Genomic DNA, 27,128 nt, shown 5'->3' with positions numbered 1-27,128 from the left:
ATGGGGTTAGAAATTTCTTTCTTTCTTTATAATTGTTTAAAAGTAAAACTTTTAATAAATAATAAATTTTAAAAAATTTACTATTTTTTACACATAAAATTAAAACTAATTTTTATATTAAATGATCATAACTTTAATTGTTATCATAATGGCAACAAACACAAAAGTTATTTTAAATAATTTTACACTAGTTATTACTTTAATAATTATAATAAAACAATAAACACGACTAAATTTGCATCATTTTATACTAATTAGTTTTAATCATTATTATAATAATACACAAAATTAATTTTATATAATTTTATACTAATTAACTTAAAAATATATATGTATGTACATGAAAAGTTTCAAACTTGGAGGGGGGAGGGGGACCAGACCCTTGTATGTCTCCTTTTAGATCTGTCCTTACATGTGTTTGAAATAGTTGTAAAAATTAAATAATATTTTAATAATTGATTATATGTATAATTGATTATTTTTATAATTAATTATAATTATAATCAATTTTTACTAAGTTTTTTGAAAAGTGGTTTAAAAATAATTAATTTCGTTTGGATGTAAGAAAAATAAGTTTGTACATAGTAAAATAGTATAAAAACCAGTGAAAGGAAAAAAACAAGCGATTGGAAAATAATAATAAGATACAGAATTTCAACTTCATAAAACAACTTTTATTTTTTTTATTTTTAAAAAAAAAATCTTTTTCTATATTTAAGCTGGGATCTCAAAAAGCTGAAATTTTAGATTATAACATACGATGTGCCCATCCAACTTTTTTATTATAACATACGGTGTTGCTATTGGGCCAGTTATTGAAGTGTACCAAAATTGGGGACTTGAATTCTATACTTCTCTATGTTTATCTTATACTTTCCATTTTTTTAAAAATTCTAATCTACTTCTATCTTCTTTTTTCTACAGCAGCAGACTCATCCCCTTTCATTCATTCTTCCTTCTTCCCACTGGGCATCCCACTTTCCACTTCTTCTCTTCTTCTCCAAGTCAAGTCTTCTTCCCATGCATAATTATCCAACGCAGAAGTCCCTCTCCTTCAATTCTCCATATTGCAGTATGTTTCAACACTTCACATTCATATTGTGAACCTATTTCTAGAACAGACTTTGTTGTCTCAAAGCCACCTTTGCAACTCCGTCCATGATGCACACCACCTTTGTTGAAATAATAACGAAAATACAATTTCATTAAAACAGGACAACAAAAATGTATTTTTGTTGATAAATTTTTTTTACTCCTTTAATATAATGTAAATACAATTTCATTGAAATAATATAACAAAATTATATTTTGGTTGCTATTTTTCTTGTACTCCTCTAAAGAACAATGAAAATATGATTTTATTGTATTGTTTCAACGAAATCATATTTTCATTGTTAATTTTTTTTAAATATAATTGGAAATACGATTTTATTGTATAATTATATAATAGAATGGTATTTATGAGAAGAGGCATTTTTGGACAAAAAATAAGTGTAAGCCCCTTTGATAGGGACCATTAACAATGGGAATACGGCCAACAGTAAATCACAAATGAATTCAGCTTTAACCAGGGCAACAATGAATATATATATAGTTCATCAATTTTGCTTCTCTAGTTAACTAATGAATGTCAGCTTCTTGCTTAGTTAAAGCTTTTGTTGATTCGTCTAACTAGCTAGCTTATAACTATCAAACAGCATCTGAGAAACTGTGGATTAAAAAGAAAAGAAAATCCATATAAGTGAAAAACTTGAGAGCCAATCTCAAACTAAGTGAATGACTACAAGACCCAAAAAAACATTAGAGCAAAGGATATGTTTAACGGTTATTAACAACTCCTTATTATACGATTTTGGGGTACAATTATACCAAGATTTTACTATTCTCATATTTATATGAACTAACTTTAAAGTTATTGGTAACTTTAAAGTTAACTATTATATTACTATATATAGTGATTATTATGATACTACTAACCGATGTTGCTGATATACACAAGTAACATGAAAGAATATATCCACATGGCACAAGATCAACCACTAATTCAGAGTTTAACCTTGAAGGGAGCTACCCACCCAATCATTCTCTAGAATTTAGATTTGTTGCAGTAGTAGGTTTTCGTCAAGATCAAATTAAGTTTTAACATTTTTATTTTTTTTTTATATTTTCTACGAATATGTGAAAAGTATATTAAATCTAAACCATATGATCGATGTTGTGCTAGATGCCAATCTATGTGTTTGGTTAATTAGCGCAACCACTTTTAAACCAGCCCAGTTGACAATCACAAAACGACTCTAACCTGGCACACCTTGGCTACTAATCATTTGCATTATAAATAATTTTGGAGGAATGGAATGGCTCCAAAAGAAGCAAATCTTGCAAATGAGCTTGATCCAAGTTTAAACTTCATTGCTTGTGATATCATGGTTTGCACACACAAGGAATCGCAGCTTACACGTATCAATGTTTTGTATCCAAATGGAGGCATGTATTGGTTCACCTCATTCTTACTCTACACCTCCCATGTGCACCACCAGCAGGTCTCTTATGAGATTTTTCACTACAAAATTTCTCTAATTCTGGTGATTGTGAGGAAGTATATATATACGATATATTTATCCAACCTAAAGGATTGGCGCAATTATGTTAGGGCTGTGTTTATATGAAAAAAAATATGTTTTATTTAATGAAAGAATTAATGTTTATATAATATCATGTATAAAATTTTATTGAATCAGGATAATCCAGTGAATTAGGAGATATATGCAGTTTTCGATTCATGATAAAAAAAAATACAATACATTTATCCCAATACATACATGATTTCTTCACAAAAAAAGGACATATAAACCATTTTTATAGTTTTTTTAAATAATGAGCTAAATGATTTATTCGAAAAATAATTATCTCTTTTACAAAAACTTTAAAATATTACTTTGAGATTAACACTTCCAATATTATTATACCTAGAGCACCCATTCGGATGTTCCAAAATTCTAGTTTTGCTATCATGTGAAGTTGTGAACTGTCCCGCTTCATTCATTAAAAATCCCAGTTACATAATCAGCCAGATCATAAACCTACATTTCATCTCCAACACCAATGAAATCATGCTATTTTGATGATTTCATTTTGTCCCCTGACATTAGACACCACCACATCAGTACAAAAAATGAAAAAAAAAACCACTAAATTGATTCGGTTTGTTATAATAAACAGTTTAATATTTATTCTTATAAACTTATTCGTATATTTTATAATTACTTTATTCACAGCCTTTTTTTCTTACTCCTTTTTTAATCTTTATAATTCCTTCAATTGCTATTTCCTTTCATAATTCATCACTTGTCACATTTTTTTTGTTCTTTACTCTTCCTATTTTTTCCTTTATTCAATGATATGTATTTATATATACCTCAAAATAATAGCATTTTTTTGTCATTTTAAAACTGTTTTCTAAAATAATTCTATATTATAAATCAATTCATTATCCTAAATCTATTAATTTTTGACAATTTTCATAGAACAAATATTTTAAAACAAAAAACCACGTAATAGATATTTTCTCATCTTCTTATGTTTTATTTTCTTCAACCTCTCCCTCAATTTCATTTTCTACCTGCATCACCCTGCACAAGGCCCTTGTTTAATTGCATTTTAAAATTTAAAAACAGTTTCTGCAAATAAAAATCAAACACAATCATATAATACAATCTTTTCTCCGTCTCTTTTTCTCTTTCAATAATAATATGAACAAAATTTAGATTCAGTTTTATAAGTGTTTGTTTGTTTTATTTATTTTTCAATCAAAATTAAAGTTTCACTTCAATAACCTATCTAATAAATATTTAAGAAAAAAACTCTAATATAGAAACACACTTAAAGAACTATATATATATATATATATATAAGTCTTGTCTTAATATATAATGCATAGATAGACACTCCTATAATGCATATATCCAATTCACACATTTTCTTTCTCTTTATCTCTTTTTTTATTATTACCATCTATATTTTTCTTCTTCTATATATCTACATAGATACAGATTGATTTAGGAAGTCTTAAAATATTTTTTGAAATATACTAAAAGTATCTTTCAGAGTAGGAGATCGACAATCCTACTCATAAGACCACTATCTAAATAAATTATTTATGGTAATTACATATGAAAAATTCGAGTTTAAAGCATGTAAGAATATATTTTTTTTCTTCTATATATTCATATCACTTATGTATTTCTTCATTCTTTTCGGTCTTATTTTTATTTTCCTTATGCATCGTTGTCTCCATTTTTCCAGCGTCAATCGCCAGCGAAGCTATTTATTTTCGCTCTTCCAAACTCCCCACACGCCACAACCATTCCCATTCGCAACTCCCAATGAACGACACCACCACCACCGCCACCGCCACCACCGCCACCGCCTCCACGGCGCTGCTAGATCGCCGTGGCAAGTACAACCGCAGCGTCTCCAACTTGAACGACGAGTTCCACACGTTCCGCTCCTACATCCGGTGGATGTGCGTGGACCAGTCCAACCCCTTCACCGCCGCGCTCTCGTGGTCCCTGTTCCTCCTCCTCGCCGTCGCCGTCCCCGCCGCGTCGCACTTCCTCCTCGCCTGCCCCGACTGCGACGCCCGTCACTCTCGCCCTTACGACGCCGTCGTCCAGCTCTCTCTCACCTCCGTCTCCGCCCTCTCCTTCCTCTGCCTCGCCGTCTTCGTCCGCAAGTACGGCCTCCGGAGGTTCCTCTTCTTCGATAAGCTCTGCGATGAGAGCGAGACCGTTAGAACCAACTATATGGCGCAGCACAATGTATGTCACTTTCTCTATCCTTTTTTTTTATGGGCAATTTTTTCTTCACATGTATTAGTCGTTAATTAATTTTTGTTAGGATGTTAATTAGAAATATTTGAACTCAAAATTTCTTTCCATGATCAAGTTAATTTCATAACTCAAGCTTGAAGGTCGCTTTTGTTAATTAAGTGTTACTTTTTGCATTTGTAGTTTTTAGGCTGCTTTCGATTATTTTGCATTGCAATGAATGAGTCAGATTCCGAAGCATTGCATCCAGAAAACGAATTAATGAATAAACGCTTTCACTGTACGGTCCTTATTCAAGAGTCTTTCTAAAAATGAGTAGTAGTATATTAAACATAATTCACTATAAACATGTTTTGTCTCTCATTATAATTATCATCTAATAGAAAAAAACTATTCCAAAATAATTATTTTTTTAATATTTTAATATATATAATATTAATTATTTTATTTATTTATATAACTTATAATATTAATGATAGATAATAAAATCTATAAATAAATTAATAGTGACAAAATTAATTTCATAAAATTATTATTTATTTATTTATTTATTATTTTTTTACCTGTATAAAATAAGTTGAGATGATAATTATAATGAAATAAAGGAAGTAATATTTACTAAAATGAACAGTATAACTCATGTATTTCTTGTATTATATTATTTATTATACATGCATTTCTCTCATCTCTCTAGTATTATCAAGAGATTGGATGTTCATCCAGAGTCTTCCTTTTAAAATTTTCAAAATTACTTTAAAGTAGGAATATTTTTTTTAAATTGTTATTTTCTTTTATAAATAAATAATATTTTTAATTTTTAAAATCAAAATCAAAATATCTTCAAATTGTTTTGATGCTTTTACTTTGATATTTTTATTATTTATATTCTTTATTGTAGTACTTTCTAAATACTAATTTTAATTTTTAAATGTGTTCATGGAATCGGGCCTTTTCTATTGTCTTTTTACCATCTTTTTAGTTTGACAAAACAAAAGAAATTGACCCAATTTTCTCCTTAGTCGTCCTAACTGGCAAGGCAAGTTAGCAACACGATACTAATTTGATAACTATTTTATACTCCTTTTTCATCAATAAATAAATTATTGATACTTGACGTAAATTTGATATAAAAAAACATTAATATGTAAATGTAAATAGTGCTACTCTTATATCCGAGAGTTTGTTTTTTTTTTTTTTAAAGAGTTGATAAAGTATAACTGTTTTATAAATTATATTTATTATTTAGTTAGCATCCTATTGATGCTTTTTATTTAATTATACGCCATTATGGTGTTTGTTTTTCTTTTGGATTACTAATGTTGTTTATTTGTCGCAACAAAGTTGAGAAAATAGGAACTTGTCTCTTTTGATTTTGTTGTTTTATTTACGGTCTCAAGATTTTGATTTTGGCTTCTTAGTGGAAATTTGAATTGGTCATGTAAATCCACTCCCGTATGCCAAACACCACTTCGTTTCCCAACCACAAGAATATGTAGATGACCAATTATGGAAATTGTGGAACTTTTTTGAAGGCAGAAATTGTGGAACTTCAACAACATCAAGACAGCTTGAAAAAAAGAAAAATGATTTCCGATTAAGCTTTGATTCAAGGAAATAACAGCTTTAAGTCTTAACTATAATAAAACCTCAAAATCTGAACTTCCCCGAGTTGAAAAGAAAATCTACTAGACTAGCTAGTTAGTACATAAGGAAACAGTTGGAAAGTTCTAGTGCTAATTAATTATTCCGAGCTTCATGAAGGCATCATATTGTAGTTTAGAAAATTTGATGGACAATAGTAATCTTAGTGATAGAAACTATTATATTATATTTTAGATGGAAATGGTGTAAAATATTGACCATCATATCCTATTTGTTGGATAATCTCGTATACATACCCATTAAAGTATCCAAATCATAGAACAATCTATAGTGTTGATTCTCAATTAAAAAAGAGAGGAGATTAGGCGCTAATCAACTTTTGTTCTCTTAGTGCACATTCTTTTATCTTGAACCATCTTTTAAACTATATTATGATCCCCACACAACACTCATCAAAAAATGATCCTCACACAATATATGAGAATATATTGGATCAATCTTTATGCGGAAACATCATAACATTTTTTAATATATGTAAAAAAACAAATAGGGAAAGTACTTGATACACAACATCGAGGTTGATACATCACCTCGCATTACTAGTAAGTGACAAAAATAGCATAAATAAGGAAGAAAAAACAGCTACAGTTAAATAAAAATAAGACAAATACACAGTGACGTATCCTTCACTGTTTTTTTTTTTTTTTTTAATTTTGTGTATTGAAATTGGAATACAGAGGTCACTGAAGATCCTTTCGGTGTTTGTGGGGCCATGTTTCGTGGCCGAGTGTGCATACAAGATATGGTGGTACACATCCGGAGCCCCACAGATCCCCTTCTTAGGGAACGTGTACGTGAGCGATGCGGTGGCGTGCATACTAGAACTGTGGTCGTGGCTGTACCGAACCACGGTGATCTTCCTGGTGTGCGTTCTGTTCCGTCTGATCTGCCACCTCCAGATCCTGCGGCTCTGCGACTTCGCAAGGTTCTTCCACGTGGACTCCGACGTGGCATCGGTGATGTCGGAGCACCTTAGGATCAGGAGGCACCTGCGAATCATAAGCCACAGGTTCCGCGCGTTCATCCTACTCGCGCTTGTATTGGTCACCGGAAGCCAGTTCGCGTGCCTCCTGGTTACTACTAAGCATACGAAAGACATGAACATTTACAAGACCGGTGAACTTGCGGTATGTCCCTCCCTACCCTACCTTTGCCTTTTTAGAAGAAAAATATTTGTTAAATATAGAATTAATACTATGTTAGTGAAGAGTTGGCATGGGAGTTTATTTGTTGTGTGTCTAATGTGTTTTTTCTTTGAGTTTAATTTTGATATATTGGAAGTGTGATTTTTTTTTTATATCATCAAATAGTTAAAAAAGTTATCTAAAATATGACTTTAAAATAATTATTATAAAAATTATTTTTTTTTACTTATATGATGATTTGTTATTGAATTATAATGTAGAACTCCTTTACACTATCAGGATATTCTAGTTATTATTCTTTTTTCTTTTCTATTGAATTTCATAAAAAAAATATTATATTTTGATGATTACTTGATTCCATTTATAAGTTGATAAAAAGTAATCTACCATGGTTAATAAGTTAGCTGCCAAATTTTCGGGGGGTATGATAGTTTTTTTTAAAGAATTTAGTTGAAATATTCCGATTACCGATAATGTATATACATTGATGAGATTCTATTAATATTTGTAATAAGTATTTCAACATTTATATTTAGAGTGATTTTTAATTAGTTGGCAATATAAAAAATTTATATTAATAATGTATAAAATTTAATTTTTTAAATTAAGATATTTGCTAATAAATCTAAAAAATATGTGAAGTGTACACGCTTCAACTTTGAAGAGTTGAAGCAAAGAAAACAAAATTTGCCAAAATACTCTTCAATAGAATTATTCCTTTATTTTTCTATTCTTTTATAAGTTTATGCATTGATATTAAAGTCATTAGTAAATTTTTTTTTTTTTTAAATAATTATGTTAAAGTAATTCAAATAATAATTTTGATTGATGATAAGGTAAAATTATTTTATATTTTCAATACACAATCATTAAATTCTTTTTATTTTAAGAATTTAATTTTGATATATTATTATTATAATTAATGTTGTACTCGTTATATCTAACTTTACTGATGGATCTAACTCCCTGATTAAGTAGGGGATGAATTGTGGTAAAAAAAAATTATGTCTTTAATTTTTACATATCAAAAAAAGAACCTAACTTTGTGGAGGGTTTTATTTTGTGCAGCTGTGCTCAGTTACACTCCTTTCTGCGTTGTGCATCTTGTTGCGTAGTGCAACGAAAATAACACACAAAGCCCAAGCGATCACGGGGCTTGCTGCCAAGTGGCATGTGTGTGCGACGTTGGATTTTGATGGAGTTTTAACGGAAGGTGGGACACCAACGGCTCCTCAGAGTTCCCATGAAACAATGTTTCCTAATGTGGGAACGGATGGGGAATCAGAGACTGATGAAGCTGGTGATGAAGAAGATGAAATTGATACTACCAAGTTGATCCCATCCTATGCTTATAGCACCATCTCTTATCAGAAGAGACAAGCTCTTGGTAACTTAATTTCTCACACCCTATTATATTTTCTTAACTACATGTCTAAGTTATGAAGATAAAACTTAGATCTAGTTTTTTTAGGTGTTTTTATTACTATTTTCTAATTAGAATTGAAGTTTATCGATAATCTACATAATAAAGATTTATATTAAAGGTCAATCTAGATTGTAGATGTAAAATTTCAATTCTAATTGGAAAATAATAACAAAACACATAAAACTATATCTAAGTTTTAAACCCTAAGTTTTGTGGAAACTATAACTACTCTCTTTTTGGTAAAAGTAAGAAATCATGTATGAAACGTTGAACCAAACATGCCATACATCTTTTGACTCAATTAGTAATATAAGAATATCCTTTACTACATAGAAGGATTAAGATCATATTAATAGCATCAAACGGATCATGATAAACATCAGAGTTAATATATTATGTGACCTGTTAGACCGTTGACCATAGTACTTGAATCCCAATATGAAATGCCCATCTATCAAGTATATTACGCATTACATAAGTTAATTAGATAAGCACGTAACCTATATAAGGAGTTAATATTACAGCTTTTGAACGTGAAAAAATGTTAGAAGACACTATGAAGAGTTTTTTAATATATTTTTATTCCTGTTTTAAAAAATAATAATTTGTACACACTTTTAGTGTAAAACTGGAAAAAAGTTTTAGTGTCATGTAATAATGTGTTAACGCACACAAAAATTAAGCTTTTCTGAATTGGAGAGTTAACCCATATTTGGATATAGCTTAATCTAAAAATAAAGTATTTTTAAACCTTTGGGAAATTAGAAAAACATTATTTATATAAAAGAGATTAAACTAATTCAAATATGCATCTATCTTTTGAAGAATAGCCCGCTTCGGCCCTTGTTTTAGTCAGATTTTAATTAGTAAAGGTAAACATATAATAAAATGTATTATTATACTATGCATGTCCCCACCCAAGAAATTGTCAAGTACTAATATTTTTTTTATTTAAGTGAATATACTACTATTTATTGAATAATCATGAATGTTTATTTTTTACTCACGTTATATGCCTTTGACCTTTTTTGCAGTAAAATACTTTGAGAATAATAGGGCAGGGATTACAGTATATGGATTCATGTTGGATAGGAGCACACTCAACACTATATTTGGCATTGAACTGTCGTTAGTTCTTTGGCTGCTTGGGAAAACCATAGGCTTCTCTTGAAGAATCTTATTTCATTAAATTGGTTGAGAAGTTAATAATGCATTTCGTTTGTTTTCCTATTTTTATTTGTATTTTTAATTAATTATTTTATAATAACTCATTTTATTATATTTATAAAAAATAAAGTAAAAATAACATCATCTCTGTAATTATGTACCAAAATATACCAATTAAAATAAAAATAAGAAACAAATCAAAGACATCTTATGCCATCATATTATGGTGTGACGGTGGTTAGAAATGCACAACACTTTTCAATAAAACTGCTACATGTGAATTCTTAACTCTCGTCTTTATACCATATGCTATTTTCATATCTTAAATTTTCACATCCACTTTTAAGGGTGTGGCTGTACCAAAGTGGTTAATAAGCATGCTGCGTCATCTAGTTATTTGTCCTCCTATGAATATATAAAAAAAAAAGGGAACAGTTGCAAAGAGCAATTTGTGTTAGAATTTACGAAGACATAACCGCATATATTGTTGTAAAATAAAAGATCCCTTACCCTAGATATGTAATGCAACATCAATAAAAACAGCCTTATCCCATTAGATAAGGTTGATTACATGAATCACATGATGTTTTTAGTCTCGGTTATAAACCAAATTATCAAGGATATTATTTACCAATGGCGATTGAATAATCACGAGAATCCAAAATTAAACGCAACAGCCATTAATTTATGCAATTCTCGGAATATAAGATATTGCCACATTATATACCTAGAAAACATCATTCTAAATCTTAAAGCAACTCAAACTAATCAACTTCATTCTTCCAAGCACGGAATACTTAATGGATCACAAACGTCAAGGAACTAGTGCATTATGAAGCACAATTAATCAACTGTATAATATGCAAAGAACAAGATATCAACTATATTTCAAAACGAAAATTCTAACCATTTTCAAATCACATTCTAAGGCTCCACTGTTGTCACCTGTTGCCATTCCCCGTCTACTGCTTCCTTCCACAATGTCACATTGTTGTTCCCATCAGCCACAGCCAGTATGTTTCCTGTCAAAGACCATGAGACCCTCCAAACAGGTGTCTTGAAATCATTCAAAACCTTGCCTTCCCACTGATCCCCATCTTTTGCCACGGTCCATATAATCACTTTACCGTCCTGTGATGCACTAGCAATGGTAGATTTAGGGAGCCCTAAATTGGGTGCCCAAGCAACATCTCGAACCCAATCCATGTGCATCTGAAGAGCAGGGAAGCAGTCCATCTTCCAGAGTCCATTGTTTAGCTTCCATACCTTCACAGTATTATCACAACCACCAGAGCACAGCTTCTGTACAGGATCAAGCAACCCACCACCGACAAGGGCTCCGGGTGCCATCGATGGCGCCCACGACACCGAAGTGACCCCAACTGGATGAGCCTGATCAATCCTTGCAGTGTCCCAGCCACCGTCTGCTCTTGCAGTGACAACAGATATGTTCCCATCAGATGAGCCACAAGCCAAGCAAAGACCCAACTCGTGAGGCGCCCAAGCAACCGAATTCACAGATGACTTGTGGTCATCAAACACATGAGCTTGAGTCCATTCATTCTGGTTACCCTCCTTCCAAACAATGACACGACCATCATAGGAACATGATGCAAGTAGAGAACCAAACTTAGGGTGAGCCCATGCCACTTGCCAAACAGGTCCTTGGTGACCAGTCAATGTTGCGAGATGCTGAGAGGCCGTGTTGCTCACCCCAATTATCTTAATCGTGTGATCTGATGAAGCCGTGGCCAGCCTCTTACCATAATAATCCATCGCAACATCATGGACTGTGTCTTGATGACCCGTTTCAACCTTCTGAGAAGGCATATTTCTGCTACCAACACACACATAATGCAAACAGTTAGTTTCAAACAACCATTTGCAAATAAAACTAACTGACCTAATTTAAACAAAACCAAACTAAACACTCGGTTAACTAGTCACTACCAATGTTAAAAACATAAAACAAATATCAAATAAAACACAGTAAAGCATAAGCATAAGAATCAATACAATATACATAAATATATAACATTTTCCACGTAAACAACTATTCAAGCTTGCTTCTAAAAAAAAACTATTCGAACTTCAAATAAAAATTCACTAAACATAATTATGAATCCATCAACAAAAACATAATACCCAAAAGAATAAAACCTATACACAAGCAGATGAAAAGCTGAAAACCAAGGCAAAGGTTTTTAATTATACACAATTTCACCGAATTTCGCATCGAAAAAAGTGAAACTACAATTCCTGCGAATCTTGATCGGTAAAAAAATCACAGAATCGTGAGCAAGTCGCAAAACTAAAGCCACCAAACGCCCTAGAATTTTTATTAAAAAAATGGGAAAGAAGATTTTTCTTTGAAAAACAAAGCATTTTGCGTAAAAAATTGGGGGAAGTCACGCAACGGAGTTTAAATGAGATGATTGTCCCTGAAGAGAGAGAGGTTTCTAAGGAGCAGGAAGAATCGTGAAATGAGTACGAAATCTGAAAATCTAAGTTGAAATTTCAACAGATCAAGACAGAGAGAGAAAGAGAGGATAGAGAAGGAACCTGAGAAGAAGAAGAAGAAGAGACAGAAAGTGAGGGAACCAAAGGCAGTGGCCGGAACTGCGTCGACGGTGGCGCGAGACGAACTTGACGGTGAGTGTAAGATGAGATCTAACGAATAAGAAACTGAGAAACTGAGAAACTGAAAAATGAGAGAAGAGAAAAAGAAGAAGCGTTGTCGTTTTGTTCATTTGTTTTATTTTTATGGTCTCTCAGTGTCCTAATCCTTTGGGCTTTATGGCCCAGTTAAGCCAACCTATCACTAGGCTATTGTTTCTTGCACCTCCTTAGTTGCTCCAACACTTCCTTTATGGCTTCTAGAAGGGTTAATTCATAATGTAAATTTACATTATGGAATGCATCCCTTGTTTTGGTTTCCAGAATCACCAATCCGGATGGTAAAAATATAATTCTGAAAAGGATGCAGAAAACAACTTGGAAGTCGTCACTTTAAGCCTAGCACCTAAACCAGATTCGTTGACCTTGATCCAAACAAAAGACTCATGCAAAAAAAAAAAAATACTAGAGCATGTTAGAATTAATGTCTCATGTGAGAGACATGTGACTTATATAGAGATTAATAAATAAATAATTAATAATTAAAGACTAAATTGTAATTAGATTAAACAGGAGAAATTTCTAAAGGTAACTGCTACTTAATAAGAATAGTAATTATAAAAGAGATTAATACCTACTAATGTAAAATAAGGTCATTCTCCTAACATAAAAATGTTCTCTCTAATGGTCAAGATAGTGAAATCTTGTTTATCTCCTCTTCCAAGAAATCAAAGTGCACGAAAGAGAAGCCTGAAGAAAGGTAGGTAGGCATCATGTATCTATTGTTTGTGGGAATAATAAGTTTCAAAATCCTATTGGTTTCTTATAATTGTTAATCTAAGAAACCCTTAGAATTTTTATAAATGGTATTAGAGCATGAGTTATGAAATTTCTTATTCTTCAATAATGATTTATTTTCTTCCAATTATGATGAACCCTAATTATGAAATTTAGGGATTTTATTTTTTCCGTTGCAAATATGATATTTTATAAATAAATAAAAGAGATTGTTGATTTTTTTTCTTCTGAGAAAGTATATTATCGTGTCGCCATGTAGGTTTAAGAGAATGAGCACTTCAAGCCAAATCTCTCTCTCTCATCCATGGAATTATTCTTGGAATTTCTATTCCAATCCCGCTTTTTACTATTCTCAATCCCACATGCTCATTTTTTTTCCAAATATTATTGTTGAATGTCATTAAAGGATTGAAAGTTTATGTCTTGAAATTAAATTAACGTGAATACTTTGAAATTTTTTATAGCAATAAATATGTATATGCTACATATTTGTTTGAACGTATTTGAATGGAAAAGGCAAACAAATGTGAATATTATTTTATAGCCTGAAATGAAATTAATAAAATGACTATAAATTGTTAATAGCAATAAGTATGTGCAGGACATATATTTGGTTGGAATTAAGTGTATGATAAATTTGTTAGTCACCAAAGTGGTCAAGCCTATAAGGTTATTTAATTCCAAATTAATGATTATTTCCATTACTCATAGAATAATGGGTGCTAAATTATATGATTATTGATTTATGAGTACATTGAAATTCATTGTTATAAGACATTTATGGATCGTCTAAAGGTTGATTAGTTGTTCTTATAATTAATTAATATAATTGTAGGCAATTTGTGTCTATAATTAGTTTTATTTATTTACACAAAGGAAATGGTACTACTAATTGGTGCATATTTAATTGTCAAATAATGTTAAGAATTTTATTAGCATCATCATATTTGTATGTTGTGCGTTGGTGTATCACCCAATGGAGATATCAATATACATTGATTGTTATATGAATGAATTATATGTATAACTTGTGTTTTATGTCCCAAAATGATTATGTGAAGTTTTATTATGCAATACCTATTTCCAATTCATTGAGCTTTCATGTATCATCTATGCCAATTTTTAATGAGCTTAACTTCTCTGACTAGAATGAGCAAGTCCAATTTCATCTCGGTGTTTTGGATCTTAATCATGCTATATTGGAAGAGAAGTCTGTTACTATTACCGATGCTAGTAGCAATGAAGAGAAAGTCCATTATAAAGCTTAGGAAAGATCTAACAGACCCAACCTAATGTTCATGAGAATGACTGTTGCAGATGGTATTAAGACAACTTTCCTTAAGACCGATAATGTTAAAAAGTTTATAGGATTAGTGGAAGAGCGCTCTCAAACAACTGATAAGTCTCTCGCTGGGACATTAATGAGTACATTGACCACCATGAAGTTTGATGGTTCGCGTATTATGCATGAACATGTCATTGAGATGACAAATATTGTAGTAAGACTAAAGACCTTGGGAATGATTATGAATGGGAACTTTCTTGTTTAGTTTATTCTAAACTCATTACCTTCTGAGTATGGCCCATTCCAAATGAGTTATAATACCATGAAAGATAAATGAAATGTGCATGAATTGCACAATATGTTAGTTCAGAAAGAAACAAGGCTTAAGAATCAAGGAAGTCACTTAGTCCATTATGTAAGCCGCCAAAGGAATCAAGGAGTTGGAAAAAGATTTGTGAAGAAGCATGATAAAGACAAATGGCCATTAAAGATCAACGACAGTCATGTGCAAATCCAGAATAAGGCATCAAAGAGCAATCATTGTCATTTCTATGGAAAATCTGGAAACTTCCAAAAGGATTGCCTAAAACGTAAGTCTTGGTCCGAAAAGAAAGGTGAGCTTAATGTTCTTGTATGTTTTGAATCAAACTTAACTAAACTTCCCCATAATATATGGTGTATTGATTCTGGATGTACGACTCATGTTTCTAACACTATGCAGAGATTCCTTAAAATCTAAACCATAAGCTCAAATGAGAAGTTCGTCTTCATGGGGAATAGAGTGAAGACTCCAATGGAAGCAGTCGGGACTTATTGTTTAAAACTCGACACTGGACATCATTTAGATCTACTGGAAACTCTTTATGTATCTAGTTTATCTAGAAATTTAGTTTCATTATCTAAATTTCATGTTACTGGATACTGTTTTAATTTTGGTAATGGATGTTTCAGTTTATTTAAGCATAATCATCTCATTGGTACATGTGTTCTTTGTGATGAATTATATAAATTGAAATTGGATGGTTTGTATGCTAAAACTGTTTTAATTCTGCATCATAATGTTGGCACTAAACATAGTTTAGTGAATGAACGATCTGCTTTCTTGTGACATAAATGTTTAGTCCACATTTCTAGAGAAATGATGAAAAGATTAATAAAGAATGAAATTCTTCTTGATCTAGATTTTAAGGATTTAAATATTTGTGTGGATTGTATCAATGGAAAACAAACAAAACATATAAATAAAGGAGCTACAAGAAGCACTTAACTTCTAGAAATTATGCATAATGAGATTTGTGGACCTTTTGATGTTAATTCTTTCGGAAAGAAAATATATTTTAACACCTTTATTGATGACTATTCACGTTACGACTATGTCTACTTACTGCATGAGAAATCTCAGGTAGTGGATGCCTTAGACATTTACTTGAACGAAATAGAAGGACAATTCGACAGAAAGGTGAAAATTATTAGATCTGATGATGGTGAGTATTACGGAAGATACGATAAAACTGGGCAACACCCATGTCTATTTGGTAAACTTCTTAAGAAATGTGGCATTTGTGCGCAATACACAATGTCTTGTACACCACAACAAAATGATGTATCAGAAAGGCATAATAGAACTTTGATGAATATGATTATGAGTATGTTAAGCAATTCAACTTTACCCGTATCTTTGTGGATGTATGCCTTGAAAACTGCCATGTATTTGTTGAATAGGGTTCCTAGTAAGACAGTTCCAAAGACACATTTTGAGCTGTAGACGAATAGGACACCTAGTATAAGGCACCTACATGTTTAGGGTTGCCAGGCAGAAATAAGAATTTATAAACTGCAAGAAAGAAAATTAGATGCAAGAACAATCAGTGGATATTTCATTGGTTATCCAGAAAAGTCAAAAGGGTATATGTTTTATTGTCTTAATCATAGTATGAGAATTGTTGAAACTGAAAATGCAAGATTCATTGAAAATGGTGAAATCAGTGGGAGTACAGTTCCACGAGAAGGGGAAGTTAGAGTGCAAGTCCCTTTAGCTTGTGCCTCAAATAGTAAGGTGATTACTCATTTAGTTATTGTTCCAAAAAAAAATAATGAAGAGGAACAACACAATAATGAGTCCACGATACATAATGAGCTTATTGTGGAAAAACTACATGAAGTAGCATTAAGGAGGTCCCAAGAGAAAGGAGACCAATTATTTCGAATGACTATGTGGTATACCTATATGAAACAGAAATAGACTTAAGCATTAATGATAATGATCCAGTTTCATTTTCACAAGCTGTAAATTGTGATAATTCTAATAAGTGGTTAAATTTCATGAAAGAAGAGATAAATTCCATGAAACATAATGGTGTGTAGGACCTTCTAAAATTGCCAAAGGGTTGCAAGAGAGTTGGTTGTAAGTGGGTCTTCAAGACTAAACGTGACTTTCATGACAACCTTGAGTGTTACAAGGCTAAACTTGTTGCTAAGGGATTTACTCAAAAATAAGACATTGATTATGACGAGATGTTTTCACCGGTCTCAAGAAAAGATTCTTTTAGGATTGCCATGGCATTAGTAGCCCATTATGACTTGGAGCTACATCAGATGGATGTGAAAATTGTCTTTCTTTATAGACATTTAGAGGAGAATGTTTATATGGACCAACCAATGTGGTTTTTAGTTGAAGGAATGAAACACATGATATGCAAATTAAAGAAATCAATATACAGTCTCAAGCAAGCTTCCCGCCAATGGTATTTGAGCTTTAATGATACCATTGTTTCCTTTAGATTTAAGGAAAATATTGTTAATCAGTGTATATATCTGAAGGTCAGTGGGAGTAAGGTTATTTTTTTAATTCTGTATGTTGATGATATCTTGTTTGCAATTAATGATCTTGGTCTTCTTCATGAAACTAAAAGTTTTCTCTCTAGCAACTTTGAAGTGAAAGATGTGGGTGAGGTAAGCTATGTGATAGGGATAAAAATATTTCGTAATAGATCATAAGGATTGTTAGGTTTATCTCAAAAATTATATATCAATAAAGTACTAGAGAGATTCCAGATAAAAAAGTGTTCAACATCACCTGTTCCAATTTAGAAAGGAGACAAATTTAGTCTCACATAATGTCCTAAAAATGATATGGAATAAAAACAAATAGAAGCAATTTTGTATGCATCAATTGTTGTTACATCTACCATGAAAGCTGAATTTGTAGCATGTTTTGAGGCTACAATTCAGGCTAATTGGCTATGGAACTTTATTTCAGGGCTTAAAATTGTCGACAGTATTGCTAGGCTGTTGAAAATGTATTGTGATAACTTCGCAACAATATTTTTTTCTAAGAACGACAAGTATTCTAAGGGTGCTAAGCATGTGAAATCGAAGTACTTTATTGTGAAAGAAGAAGTTTAGAAACAAAGAGTGTCAATAGAACATATTAGCACAAACTTTATGATAGCTGACCTTTTGACAAAGGGATTAACGTCCAAGACATTTATAGAACATGTTGAAAGTATGGACATTATTGTTATTGATGATCATTAAGTTTAATTTACCTTATGCATTTTAGTGACAACCTAAGCTCATTTATGACATGTTTCTGATTACTTGTTCTCTAAGTTTGCATGCATATTTGTATTAGAGTAATGTTAACAGGTTTTGTCTTGAATAAAGACATTATGTTGGACCAATTATGGACTCCTAACTAATGGTCATATTAAGGAGAAGACTAATTTGTACTACATGGAAGGGACTATGTCGATTAAGTGATGTACAACCGCCATGACTCGAATTGGTTTCTATGTCGATTAAGTGATGTACCCAATGTATAGAACGATTTAGTCATTTTAATGTGCATTTTGTTAGTTTACTCTATTTATATATTTAGTCCATAATGTTTAGTAATGTCACATGAGCCAAGTGAGAGAATGTTAGAGTTAACGTCTCATGTGAGAGACATGTGACTTATGTAGGGACTAATAAATAAATAATTAATAATTAAGGACTAAATTGTTATTTGGTTAAATAGAAGAAGTTTCTAGAGGTAACTGCTACTTGATGGGAATAGTGGTTATAAAAGGGGTTAATACCCACTAATGTGAAATAAGGTCTCATTCCTGAAAGAAAAGTGTTCTCTCTAATATCTGGTCATCACAAATGTAGAGATAAAAAGAATAGTCAAGGGAGTGAAATCTTGTTTTTCTCCTCTTCCAAGAAATCAAAGTGCACTGGAGAGAAACCTCATTATAGAGAAAGGTATGCATTGTTTACCTATTATTTGTGGGAATCATAGGTTTCAAGATTCTGTTAGTTTCATATAATTGTTAATCTAGGAAACTCTTAAAATTTTTACAAAGCAGACACCATATTCAATTATAAAATAGAATTTCTTTTTACCAATGATCGTAAAACACTATAAAAAAAATTAAATAATGAAAATTAAAACTATGGAATGAAACACATTAATACCACATAAGTTTTTTCTATGATAAAGAGTACTTGTGCCTTAATTATTTATTTTATTTAGATTTAAATTTTTATATAAAAGAGAGGAATAAATCCATTATATCAATAAACTACAAGGTCATGTGACTCCTGTACAGTCCCTCCATAAAAAAGACTTACCAAAAGAAAGGAGATCAATAAATAAGTTAAACTTATAGATAAAGTGTGAGAATAAGAAGCTAAGCTATCAACTACAAAATTGGCTTCTTTATATACATGAGTTTGTTTCATTATTTATCTAGCCATCTGAATCTGGGATCCCATGTGATGATTTGCTCTAATTAGCTTCAACAAAAGATCCACCATCACTTTTGAACCAGTCTCAATCCAAACCTTGGAGTATCCTAATTCCTAAGAAATTTGTATTCCAAAAATAACTCCTGAAAGTTTAGCAACAATAATGGAACTATGAACTATGTCTAATATTTGAAGACAATCCTTTGACCCTCCTACCAGTGTTGTCACGAATGACCCCTCCATACCCCAAGTTGTTTAAAGTTTTTTTCACTGATCCATCAACATTCACCTTCCTCCATCCATCAAGTGGCAACATCAATTAGATAAGGCTAACCTTGTATCTTCAAGCTAAATGACAAGTGACAGATGAATTTTGCTGCACTTTTAGAGTTGTTAATCTGATATGGTGTGCAATACTATGAGGATTCCAAACATAATTAGAAAAAACTTTCTTACTTTTGTAAAAAAGTACCGAAGGGCTACACCAAAAATAATGTGTTTGTTGGATCCTTTTGAAGGTTGGAGGTTCTGTTGCATCCAAAGATTGATAGTGTTGGGTGAAGGAAGTGTGTCAGATCCAAGTTCAAAGGGAGAAGTTTTCATACTTGCTTGGCTTTTGTGCAATCCCTAAGGATGCAGATGTCCTTTCTGAATTGCAATGGCATATAGGACAATATGAGCCATCCATGGTACCAAAACGAGAACGCCTAACATTAATTTTTAAACCATGTTGGGCTATCATCCAAAGGAAAGTTATAACTTATTATGGTACATTCCACCTCTACATGTGTTTCCAAAAAGTCTCCTTAACAAAATTATTGATGGCATCAATAAGAGAGTACACTAAACTTATTAAGAATTCTCAAGTTAGATTAAGGAACCACATTGGCTTATCTAGTCCAAGGGAATGATAAGGGGTAACTAGAGCAAGAATTTCAAAAACTGTCTTAAGTGGTAAATAACCCTGAAATGATTGAACATCCCAATACCCTTCATCAATGCAATATAGTCGAAAACAATTACATCAAAGTAAGTATCTGGAATATCAAGGACCAAAAATTCATGAGGGATATTTTCAAAACGTAACCACCTGTCTACCCAGAACCTCACAAACTGGCCATCTCCAATAGTCCAAAAAAAACTTGATTGAAGAAAATTCCAATTAACTATAATTGATTTCTAGGTATGCAACTCGTTTACTCTATGTTGAACATCTAGAAAAAGTCAGTCCATGTATTATACTAATGTTTCAGGACCTTGACCAATAAAGCTTTAGGTCATTGAAAAGTCCTCATCTTCATTATTAAAGATTTATTCATGACATCTAGACATTTGAAGCCCATACCCCTGGATCTCTTAGGCTTACAAAATTGTTCCTGAGAGATAAAGTGCCAAGCTCGCTCAATATTACTAGATCCCCCAAATAAAAATTCCTTTAAAGTTTCTCAAGTTCAACAATTATGGTTGTAGGTAGAAACACTATTTGCAAAGAGTAAATAGGAAGCACTTGAACTACTAATCGTGCCAATATGATGCGTCCTGCAAAGGCTAGTTGTTGTTGGTGTTAATATGATACTTCATTTATACTTCTTACTACTTTTGATTTGTGTTTCAGAATTATTATCTTGAGAATCTTGATTTCCAAATAATTATAACTTTGATATAAAATCTTTTAAGCTTGCTTAAACTATTTAACACGTCCAAAAGCATTTCACTTTCTCATAAATTGACAAACCAGGTTCTACCTACCATGAATTTGATATTTTTGTAGTAGTTTGTGAAGCAATATACGAGATTGTTTTTGTATTATTATTATTGAAATACTACTTTATACAAAATACTATTAAAGGATAATGTTTTCTCTCAACAAAGCTTCACAAAGTTGATACCCTGATATATCTTAAAACTTTAGAAGCTATGTGTTCTTTTGTGTAAAAAGCCATAGTTGGATAAGTGTTGCCAATGTAGTCAAGCTCGTAATTCAAATAACGTAATATGACTCATAAAAGTTATATGCATACATAAAAAATATTTACATCCATACATGTAGCATTTTTTATTTTCAACTTCTCGTCGGCTCTCATACTACGACACTTCATGCAATGACACTTCACTCAACATCGTTGTTTCTTAGAACCCTTCGCAGGTAGCCTTTTCTGAGACCTCAAAAATCAGTTCTGTCTACTTCCAGCATCAATGACTAACCCCACAAACCAACACAAGACTTTTCAGCTTGTTTTGTCCTTACTCACACGTTTTTCAGGAAACTTCCCAAAGGGTCACCCATCTCATAACTACTCCAAGCTAAACACGCTTAACTATGAAGTTCTTAAGTGATGGACTATTGAAAAGTAGATGCATCTTATTGGTATAGGTAGTACCAATTAATTCCTTTAAGTTATCCTCAGTTATACAATCTCATACATGCACAACCTCTAGATCTCTCTTATTCCAATGTGTTTTGATCAGGGTGTAACATGCCCACCAACTTCCGTTTGGTTTATCCTCAAACCACACTATACTAGGAGAAGGATATGCTTTGATACCATTTGTAACATCCCTGATTTTTGAGTTGCTGTCGGTTCTCACACTACAACACTTCACTCAACATCCTTTTTGAGACTTCAAAAATTTGTTCTACCTTCTTCTAAGATCAATGACTGACCTCACAAACCAACACAAGACTTTTTAACGTGTTTTGTCCTTACTCCCACGCTTTCCAAAAAACTTCCATGAGGTCACCCATCCCATAATTACTCCAAGCCAAGCACGCTTAACTATTAAGTTATTAAGTGACGGACTACCAAAAAGTAGATGCATCTTGTTGGTATAGATAATACCAATTAATTTTTTTAAGTCATTCTCAACTATACAATCTCATACATACACAACCATCTGATCCCTCTCATTCTAGTGTGATTTGATCGGGTGCTACAATTCACATACAGTCATAACTTATAATAAGTTAGAATTACTTAATAAAAACACACTAGGGTAGGTCTAAAAGATCATTCAAAGTTAAATCAAGATAGCCATCCTCCATGTGATCTTCATCTTCCTCCTTATTAATAGCATATCCTCCACCTTCATCATCATCAACAATTGGAGGAACCTCCAAATCATTCATAGGTGCACTACTAACACCACCACTAGCATCTTGTCTTAATTCAACTAAGATGTCTTCATCTAAAGCATTCAGGTCTGAATTTGCTTCATTCTCCAAAATTCATTCATCATCATAAGCAACATCGTCAATGTTAAAGTCTTTTGCTTTCCTAACATCCTTCTTCTTGTTCAATCTTGAATTAGTCATCACAAATACCACATTATTCATAGTCTGCTACTGTAAATGATTCCTTTTCTTGGTGTGGACCTAAATAATTATAAAATATATTAACACATAGGTCCTACCATAGGTATAGGTAAAAAATTATAAAATAAAGTTCATAAATTCAAATTCTTACTCTTCAAAAGCATTCCAATTACGCTTGTAACCAGATGAACTACATGTCAAACTCAAAACTCAAATAGCAAACCTTTGTAATTCATGATGATCATCACCATAAGACTCACCATTGTGCTGGAGTTTTAGTTTGTAGTGCATGTTAAGCTACTAAACTACCCAAAAACTTGGATTTTCTCTTGAAATTCTCAACTTGAGCATCAATCTTAGTTATCTCATCAATGTTTGCAACCATTCTTTCAAAACAAGTATACATTCGATGCTTCACTTCACTTCATAATTAGCTTTAAATTCAATATTATAATGCAGCACGGGATTAAGATAATAGCCCACAATATGCAAAGGCCTATGACATTGGCGTTCCCATCTTGCACCAATGATTTCCCAAATATGAATGTTTCTAAGGATGATACAAATAAATACAGTAATCTCTAAATAAAGTCTATAATATTATAAATTAGAAAATGGAAGATAATTAATCAATTACCTTCTACTAACTCTTTTAAATAGAGTTTGTATCTTCTCTTTGGCACTATCTATTTCTTCGTAAATGAATCACATGGCTGGCTTGTTGTTTGAATTCACCATATGCAACACCTTCATTAGAGGGAAAGCACTTCTCATGCAATTCAAAACATTTTTCCAAAATCCCTTATCAAAAATCAAATTTTCCACACGGTTTCCATCTCTAGTCTCTGGATGTGAACATTCTAATAAGTGATCCACTGTTGTCATGCAAGCATCCCAAAGTCAAATAGGAAGTGGAAAAAGGAGTAGCAGTTAGTCTTATCAAATTTATCCCCTTAGCAAAATCGTACAATATGCAAATAAAAACAATTCTTTCATAGATATAGGTTGTGATTTTCTTACCATTTGCAATTGTCTCTTGATGGAGTGGTAATTTCTTCTCAAAATCTTCCAACATAAAATCAATGTAATGCATTATGCAAGGTGTCCAAAAAAATTCTTCCTCTTTTGCATCAATAAATCTCGAACTAACTTGTAATTTGTAGCATTATTTTTTACAATTTAGACCACTTTCTCTTCCCCGACTTCCTCAACAGCTTCATCAATCATCTTGAAAATTTTGTATGTTGTCTTACATGTAGACTTCAAAAAGAAAGTTCCCTTAGGACTATTCATCAAAAAGTTGAGTGCAATTCTCCTTCTCTTATTTGTCCATCCATTTGTCATTATTAAGCATCCAATTTTCTTCCAACTATGTCTATGTTCTCCAAATTGTCATTAATAATCTCAACTTGTTGATTCAAATATTTGACTTTAATTTCATGGTATGATGGTGGTTTAAATCCATTACCATGGGAGGAAACCAACTCAAGCATCTTCTTGAACTCTTCACTCTTTACAACATCAAAAGGTTATTGTTGTAAAAAAAAATAAAGCAATTTATGTACATGCTTCCTCCCTCAAAGGCTTTTTGAAAATGACTTTGATAGAAGGTTGGTATGTTGTTGCCTTTCTCCTGAAAAGACTTGCAGTATCAACCTCTTGCTTTTCTCTTTTCTTTTTTCATACTCCTCCAAAACTCCTTCATCTTTGAACTGTGAATACTTCTTAAACAAATTTTCCTGCAACTGACCAACATTAATCTCTTAACATCTTTAGGAACATCTTTACAGGGTATAACATCCTTTGAAGTTTCTGCTAAATTGTGTTTCAATTGATAGATTCCAGTAGTAAAATTCTTATTACAATATTTGCATTTTAGATTTTTTGCACTCCCATCAATTAAAACATAATGATTTCATGCAGCATCAATCCTTGGTCCAATCTTATTTCCATTGGTTTTTGCAATTTCAGGATCAGTTGAACCACCTTCAGTAGGTTTGTTGCCACTACCTAAGCAATTTTTTCTTTAGTGGCAAAAATTAGAATCACCAAATAGAAAAGGACCAAAAACACACAGAGAAAGACCAAACTAAACACGAATCCAAATAGCATAGCCCTAAAACATTTTTTCTTCAAACACAAAAGTCTAAACACAAATCAAAATAGAGAGAAGGATTTCCCAACACTTATCAATTACCGACCAGCACTGTCACAGAAAGCAGAGAGAATGGCGTGAATGTTAGAATCAACAACGAACCCAAACACCACTATCAGTGACAACCAACGATGGTGATCTAAGCAGTGGTGATGTCCAGTGACAAAAGCATCAACGATGGCAGAGTGGGTCAACGATGTAGGCCTACCTTTGAGTAAGAGAAAAGTTGCTAAGAAGGGTCTTGCTAAATGTTTTTTGCAGTTGGAACCCTAGAAGAGGGTTTCTTTTTTAATTTTTGAACTAAATCAGCACACCCGACCTGGAAAGCCCAATCTATTGGTTTTTATTTCACTTTCAAACTTGGCCAAAAAATCAGTGTGTTCTCTATTTTCCATTGGGGGTCAGAATATTGTTCCTTCATGGTTGCGAGAAAACACATGTTTCATTGATAATCTATCGCAGCTTTGTTATTTGGCCCATGTTGGCTCGATGATGCTACCAAATTCGTAACACGTATGAGTTAACAAGTAAACACTCGTTCTTTACAACATTGGGTGTCACCATTCAACCCCTTTTCTTGTGACCTTCTGATCCACTTTAATTAGAAACTAGATGTCTACATTTAGATAAAATGACATGAAGATTTTATCTTCCTTATGAGATGTTCAACATGTTTTCCACCAAGGTTTTACAGTCCAATTCAAATATGATATTTTAAAAATTCAGGTCTTGAAGCCTCTACAGTGCATGATAAAGACCTCAAGTTTCCGCTTCAGCTGGTTTTTTGAACTCCAAACTATCATGTTGTTTTTGCTTTTTAAAATCATCCTAGATGATCTTGAATGCATATTCCAATGCCAAAGCAATATTGCTCTTTGAAAATTGCAACATCAATGTTGACCTTTATTTGTCCATTAGAAGGTTTCTACCAAATTAATAAGTTTGGTACAAATGGTGTGGATTGAGGAATGCTTGAGCTGTTTGAGAACTGACATGCTTGCTTCTACTCTTGAAAAAATTGAAGAAATAGACCAAGTGAAATATTATGGGGATTTTCAACAAATTTCCATATCTTCTCATTCCTTATGTGCTAGATAGTCCAAAGAGTAATGGAAAACATATTTTTGTTGTCATTTGGAAGCTCTTCAAGTAGATAAGCAATAGTTCATGTAGGCCTTCAACATTTTTGCATTTTTCCTCAATATGGCCCCACATACGTGATTCTAACCAAAAAAATTATTTTTAATATATATATATATATCATAAACAAAAAAATAGTAATATGTTATTTGATCATTTTACTAATAATAAATTTTTATTATTGGGTAAATCTCCTGTGAGTCTTACTCACCTAATAATAATATTAATAAATGTTAACAAGTTAATGTCATAATAATAAGTCTTGAAAATATATTACTAAAATTTCTATAAGTATAAAACTTAAAGATTAGGAAAATGTACAAAATATTGAACTGATTGAAAAATAAGGAGTGGGAATAAAATTAATTTTTAAGAAGTTATATGAACTTTCTCAAACTTTTAATTTATCCATGAAGCTATCTCAACTTGTAAATCCCAAAACACCCAAAAAAAACATTACAATAACAATGTTGGCAAGTTATATAAGGAAATTTTATATCTAATAAAGATATATAGGAATTATATAGTTTAAGATAGAAAAAGACTAAGTATATTTTCAGTAGTCCTTTAACTATACTTAGTGCTTAATTTGCTTTATCAAATGTAACTCATGAAAAAAATTATATAACTATTTCCAATGAATTCATGTTTAATGATGAGTTGTGTAGTAATCTAGACAACCATTTTTCTTACCATTATAAGAAAATACCAACATTATTTCTTCATTTGGTGTGTTAATATGTAATTATTAAAAAAAGAATATATCAACACGTATGTTACTGGTCAACACCAACATTAACAATATAAAAGAACCAAATTTGTGTCAATTCTCATTTTCAACAATGGAACCCTTTCCTG

At 31.9% G+C, this 27,128-nt stretch overlaps 2 protein-coding genes across 3 annotated transcripts; one reads left to right on the top strand and one right to left on the bottom strand.

The window, feature by feature from the left end:
• The first annotated feature begins 4,271 nt into the window (after positions 1-4,271).
• LOC114396634 lies at positions 4,272-10,275 on the top strand. The gene is made up of 4 exons (XM_028358721.1): positions 4,272-4,820; positions 7,169-7,618; positions 8,705-9,023; positions 10,097-10,275. The coding sequence occupies exons 1-4, from the start codon at positions 4,386-4,388 to the stop codon at positions 10,231-10,233; spliced, it is 1,341 nt and encodes a 446-aa protein (XP_028214522.1). The 5' UTR covers positions 4,272-4,385; the 3' UTR covers positions 10,234-10,275.
• Positions 10,276-10,893: 618 nt separating this feature from the next.
• Positions 10,894-12,964, bottom strand: LOC114396635 (protein transport protein SEC13 homolog B-like). 2 transcript variants are annotated; one of them, XM_028358722.1, is made up of 2 exons: positions 12,792-12,964; positions 10,894-12,063 (listed from the first exon to the last, which is right to left on the bottom strand). In XM_028358722.1, exon 2 carries the CDS (start codon positions 12,057-12,059, stop codon positions 11,154-11,156), a length of 906 nt encoding a protein of 301 aa, XP_028214523.1. In that variant the 5' UTR covers positions 12,060-12,063; positions 12,792-12,964; the 3' UTR covers positions 10,894-11,153. The 2 variants fall into 2 exon arrangements, with proteins under 2 accessions (XP_028214523.1, XP_028214524.1); XM_028358723.1 differs by having other exon boundaries at positions 10,894-12,066; positions 12,798-12,964.
• Positions 12,965-27,128: the final 14,164 nt, after the last annotated feature.

Source organism: Glycine soja, chromosome 18 (assembly GCF_004193775.1).
Source record: "Glycine soja cultivar W05 chromosome 18, ASM419377v2, whole genome shotgun sequence".
In the NCBI taxonomy this organism is placed as follows: Eukaryota; Viridiplantae; Streptophyta; class Magnoliopsida; order Fabales; family Fabaceae; genus Glycine; species Glycine soja.
Note: the sequence above shows the minus strand (reverse complement) of the source record. Positions and strands in the feature narration are given on the sequence as shown.

Bases quoted from the DNA above. Each gene is read 5' to 3' on its own strand.
- LOC114396634 (XM_028358721.1), top strand. From the start codon at position 4,386: ATGAACGACACCACCACCACCGCCACCGCCACCACCGCCACCGCCTCC. The intron at 4,821-7,168 runs GTATGTCACTTT...ATTGGAATACAG, and splicing joins ACTATATGGCGCAGCACAAT to AGGTCACTGAAGATCCTTTC. The intron at 9,024-10,096 runs GTAACTTAATTT...CCTTTTTTGCAG, and splicing joins TCAGAAGAGACAAGCTCTTG to TAAAATACTTTGAGAATAAT.
- LOC114396635 (XM_028358722.1), bottom strand. From the start codon at position 12,059: ATGCCTTCTCAGAAGGTTGAAACGGGTCATCAAGACACAGTCCATGAT.